The sequence below is a fragment of the Gossypium hirsutum genome, chromosome D12 (genome assembly GCF_007990345.1).
Source record: "Gossypium hirsutum isolate 1008001.06 chromosome D12, Gossypium_hirsutum_v2.1, whole genome shotgun sequence".
Classification (NCBI taxonomy): Eukaryota; Viridiplantae; Streptophyta; class Magnoliopsida; order Malvales; family Malvaceae; genus Gossypium; species Gossypium hirsutum.
Window position 1 is genome coordinate 53807918 of NC_053448.1, and position 6042 is coordinate 53813959.

At 28.0% G+C, this 6042-nt stretch overlaps 1 protein-coding gene across 1 annotated transcript; it reads right to left on the minus strand.

Annotated features, from left to right (window-relative positions):
* Window positions 1-1815: 1815 nt before the first annotated feature.
* LOC107946567 (protein SOB FIVE-LIKE 4) lies at window positions 1816-2892 on the minus strand. Its single transcript, XM_016880957.2, has one exon. The coding sequence runs from the start codon at window positions 2481-2483 to the stop codon at window positions 2064-2066; it is 420 nt and encodes a 139-aa protein (XP_016736446.1). The 5' UTR covers window positions 2484-2892; the 3' UTR covers window positions 1816-2063.
* Between the last annotated feature and the right edge of the window lie 3150 nt (window positions 2893-6042).

Genomic DNA, 6042 nt, shown 5'->3' on the forward strand with positions numbered 1-6042 from the left:
AGGTGTCTATGGGATTATAATGAAGTTCCATTCCTTTCTACAACAAAAACTAATCTGTGAATATAATATTTGACTAAGGATTTGTCATTTCTGTAGGAGCAACATCCGTATACGTCAACTAGGTGTAGGTGGATGATTGATTTTGCTGCAATTTCCAATGATTCAATCATCTCCTCTTCGAATTTCTTTCTTTGCTATTCACTCTGATCGTCTTGTTCATTAAATTTATCATTACTAGAATAAGGGTATATATACTTTCGGGAAATTCATTAATTTATTCCTTAAATAGAATTATATAATTTGAAAAAAAAGAATATTCATTGTAAGTGATGAAGGATAAGTTTCATCAACATAATAAATGTTTCAATCTTAGTATCAATAGAACATTATGGTACATTGATAATTGCTTCTGTTATAACTCAAGCATGACATATCTGGAGTGATTGCTAGCACTTAATATAATAAAGAAACCAGCTTCGTATGGTACAAAGCAGCGAGCAAAAATCATCAAAAAAATCGACCATCCATCAAACTGAAGAGGACGGCAACAAAACCATTTTTAAAATCACTTGCAAAAGACTAAAAAATGCGCTATAAGAGCAGACAAAAAAATGTAAAAGTAAGACTTATTAAATAATAGAAAACAAAAATAAACATATAAAACTTAAAACAACACGAGTCCAAATCGACTTATAAAATCATTTATTATTTTAAAATGCTCTTAAAATATAAACAGATTAAGAAGTCAGTGAAGAGCCACCCACTTTCCAAGAGAAATTACTAGTAGCTGATGGTGTTTTGGCAATGATAAGCACCGTCATCTGTCCATCACAACTTGTGAAGACAACAAAAATACTCACAAAATAAATCTGTAAACTGAAAAGAGAAAAAATACATAATGTGAACAAGGAAAAGAAAGAGTTAATGACGGAGAGAGAAAAAGTGGGTGGTAACCAATTCGAGATTGACACTACCATTAGGCAAAAACAAAAGAAAAAAAAGCAAACAATGTAAAGAAAAAAAGAAGTTTTTAAGATTTCGTAATCTAAAACTTTTAAGGTTACAAGAACTTTTAATGTTTATTTATTTACTTTGAGTAATTATATCTTGTCTTATGACAAAATATGTTTAAAAGTGGTCGGCACTAATTGTTTAACTTTAAAGGTAGTTCAAAATTCGAGAAGATCTTTTAGACAAAAAATACTATGAAAAAAAAGGCTTGGATAAATTTTTTTTTTATTTAAAAGGATTAGTATTTTTTTCTCTATCAGAGTTTTTTAATTCCACAAATAAAGTTTAGTATCAGCACATGTCTGTTTTAATTTATTTTTAATTTTTTTAATATCCCCTTAGAACACAAGGCAACATTTTAGTCTTGCTTGTGAAGTTAAAGTTTTTAAATTTCACAAACTCTACTAACAGTGAACCAAATACACTAAATCTATTTAATGTATAGATTAAACTTGAGTTTCAATCTAACAGTGAACCAAATACACTAAATCTATTTAATGTATAGATTAAACTTGAGTTTCAATCTGTAAAGCTCGAACTCAATTGGATACATTTTCAAGTTTATAATAATTGGTTGGAAAATTGAAATGTAAAATGTTATTGTTTAATTCATGAAATGTAATTTAAAAAAATAAAATTAAATATTTACAAATATTATGAAATTTAAAACTCATATCTTAAATCTCAAAGGCATAACCAAAATTTAAAAAAAAAAAAATGAGACACTTGAATTGAATCCGAATTCGAAGCAGGAAGCATTGGTATCTCCCTTCCTACTACTACTACTACTACTGCAGCAAATTCTTTGTGCTTAATCATTAATCTATTCGAGAAGGATATAAATTTCACATAAATGGAAGCTTATAATTCTTGATTCAACTCTTACATCAGAGTTTTCATAATACCACAAAACATATACATATATACCCAAGTTGTTACGCTGAATTCTGATAAAACATTTTTGCCTGAAAAACCAGCGAAAATGCATGGGGGAAAAGAATTTGGAACAAAAGCCAGATGCTTTGTCTTACCTTGTAACCAGTCGACAAGTATCATATAAAGCTGGTTTTGGTCTTCAACGGCACTTGTTTGTTCTGTTTGTTTTTCATTAACCCAACCTTATGCTTCTTCTCCTTTGATTTCCTATCTTTCTTGCCCGAAAAGAAATTCCTTTCATCCTCATCTTCTTCTTCTTCTTCTTCTTCTTCATCATGCTTGAAATATAACGTCGTCGTTCCACGGTGGCCTTTATGGCTTGGACCTGAAGATGCATCAGACGCCATTGAATCATCACTGTCAGCTTGTTCATCAGCATGGTTATCGACACCATAAATACCTTCATCATCAGCTTTTTCACTTTGTCCATCGCCGCTGTCGTCGCCGCCGTGTATGGGGGAACCAATGTACATTGTCCACCCTGATTCACTACTGTGGCATTCCTCGATGCCTCCATAGATTTTGGAAGACTCCATAGTAAAAAGAAAGGAACCCTAGTAGAATAAAGTAGATGACAAAAGCTTCGGTAGATGGAGTTGTTGTAAATATAATGAGCAGAAAGGATGTGTATTTAGAGAAGGCATGAGCATGAGAGCAGCTTCATCTATGTCGCTGTCAAAACCAGCTTTTGATGACAAAAGGAAACAACAGATATACCCATCTCATCACTTATTTGAAAGCTACATAAACAAAAACGACACGCAAATATGTATATACATAGATATAGAAACTGAATGATAGATATAGATATAAATTCACCCCCTGGAAATCTATACACCCATTAATTCTGACTTTGAATCAACCAGAAGACAGCTAGAAGCTGTCAAAAGAAAGTGAAATTTATCTCACTCAATGCATAAATACCATAAGTTTCTTAAATTTCAAAGGACAAAAGTTGTTGGCTTTGCATTTCTCATTATGATTTTGCTGTGTCTACTCCTCATGCAATGTTTTTTTAAAGATGCCATTTATAAAATTAATTTTAAATAAGCCTTAAAGGTGTACAAACATCCAATCAAAAATCAAATGACTACTTAAAAAATATATATAAGCTACACAATTAAGTTTTTAGTGATAAAAAATATTGTTTTTTTAACAAAAATTATCATTGACCAGCATGGCAAATAAAAATAAAAATTATAATTTGAATAATATTATCCAAGTTCAAAATTCATTTTAACCCAAACAATTATTGCTTTTGATTTTTTTTAAATGATTATAAACCTATAAAAATTTAAAATATCTTAAAAATTATAAAAAAAACCCAACATGGAAAAATTAAAAAGTTATTAATATATATTTTATATTTTATTGAAATTTTTTATTATTAAATAACAAATAATTAGTGCCTATGATGTGAGGAATTATTTGCCACTCGTATCGGGTTTAAACCACCATTTCATTATTATTTCCACCAAGATATCTGAGGCCCTTTTTCAATTTTTTTTTGGGATATACTTTGTTTATTATCGTTTTCTGTAATAAAATAAATTCTTGATTTTTATAATTTTTTAAGGAGTAAATTTTTTTTAAAAAAAAGGTTTTTTACAAAATTTTAGCTTATTTTTGTGGTGTGAAATTAAGTATTAAATGATATGATAATGATTTTCAATTCTTTTGAATTTTTATATTTAAAATTTTAATAATTGTGTTGATTGAATCTTAGTTTGATTGGCAAGTGTATTATTGTCAATACAAGAGGACGTGAGTTCAAGTGCTTTGAAATGCATCTTCCTCCTATTTATGGGTTGGGGAGAAGCTATAGATAAACATTGTGTTAAAAAGAGCAGATATTAGTAATTGTTAGTAGTTTTTTTTAAAGTTTGAACTCATCTAGATTGAATATGAATAACCATTTGTCTATATTCATTATGTATACCATACCACGTGGTAGCTTCTAATAGTTTTGTCAATAACAATTAACGATCAAATCGATTAATGATAATTAACATTCATAAAAATTAATTAAAATTTTAAAAGTCATTAAAAATTCAATTAAATGTATTTTTTTTCATAATATTTTAATTAACTTTTTAATCTTTTACGGAGGGTTTTTAAACATTTTAATTATATATTGTCCTAAGGTATTGAAGACTTTTATAACTTGTATCTTCTAGGCATTCCCTATATAATATATAAGAAGTGGTAAAAAGTGCTTTTAAAATACTTATTAACAGAATTCTCAACATGAACAAAATATATTTTTAAAAAGTTTTCTTAATATACTAATTATCGAAATTATAATATAATAATGTTGTTTTAAATGTTTAGCAAACAATTCTTTTATCAAGTAGGGTGAAGCTAGAAATTTATTTGTGGGTTAAAATTAAATTATAAATTTTAAAGGGGTTAAAGTATATTTTTATCAATATATTAATTTATTATTTCAGAACTTTTAGAGGGATTAAGTGAAATTTTATCATCTTGAAGAGGCTAAAGAGCAATTATACCGTTGATTAACTTATAATTTCAAAATTTTAAAGAGACTAAAGTGAAATTTGACTTCTTCTTTTTTTGGGGGGTGAGAGTGCACAAACCTAAAACTTTAACCAAGCAAACCACATGGCCTTAAGTGGAGAAGTCACTTCCAACTTGCCTAAGTCAGCCTAAACACTCAAGTTGAAAATCTTAAAGAATTTTTTAAGGCACTAAAGCTATGCGAAATAAGCAAGAAAAGCAAGAACACTCAAAAAAAGCTAGAGTAAATACTTTTGATGTATTTAATTACTTAATGATGAATGATACAAATGAGACTAATAGAGGCCTCAATTTATAGTTGAATCCCATTACATCATCAGTACGGGTTGGATAACATCAATAGTTTAGATAGGAACTATAATATAGGGATTAAATCCCAAGTTTAAGCATATAAAAAGATAATGACCATAATATGTCCTAAAACAATTTATACATAACACAATCATTTCTAATTTCTATACATCTATATAAAAAAAGATCAACTCCTTTGTTAGTCATTTAACTATTAGCATGCTTTTGTTTTGGTCACCAAACTATAAAAGTTTTCAATTTTTTCACTAATGTTTTTTATCGATTATATTTTTGTCACCCTTCATTAAACCATTAACAGAAATGATGATATGACCTTTTTTTAATTGATATAATAACACATTTAGTCATCAACACTTACACATTCTATCAAATTGGTCCTAATTGTAAATAATTAAACAAATTTAACCTTTTATATTTATGAATTCTATCAATTTGGTCCTAAGACACATGTTCATCATAGACTAGAATTTCAAATCAGATACAAAACCTTCGGAGAGAAGAAAAGACGATGAATTTGAAATCGACACTTATTAACAACGTAAGGAATATGACGCTAATGGAATTGATACGATTTAAACAATTTAAGAGTGATTACAATTAATGAGACTTCAAAATATATGGATTAATTTAGAATTGAAGTACAAAATAAACTCTTTATGACAAAAAGAAATTCCCAAAGTGTTAGACTCTAAATGAATTCTAAAAATCCTCTAAAAGTTACAATAACAAAATAAAAAAAAACTTCAAATATAAAAACATGAAAAAGAAACAAAAATTACAAATCCAACTTTAAAAACACAAATAGAAAACTAAAATTTGCATATTTTAAGATTACAATTCCTCCAAATACAGTCATTGATTTTCCAGTAGACTCTTTGAGTCAACAATGATAAATAAGTTAAAAGAAATAAATAAAAACTTCAATTCTGCATATTTTAAATTACCCAAACCCCAAAATTGCAACTTCTCTAAAGAAAAGTAATGTTTTTAAGTAGGATGCTAGAGTTAAAAAAAATGATAGATAAGATTTAAAAATAAAAATAATTAAATAAACCTTCAAAAACTTAACTTTGTCTAAACTGAGAAACAAGATGGTTCTTTTGTAGATGAAAATCTCAAAAATAACTTTTTGGGTTTTTTGGTTGTGCCTTATGTAACACCCCTAACTCGAATCCGTAGCCGGAACAGGGTTACGGAGCATTACTGGAGTTTACAAATCAATTAATCAGACATTTCATATGATAT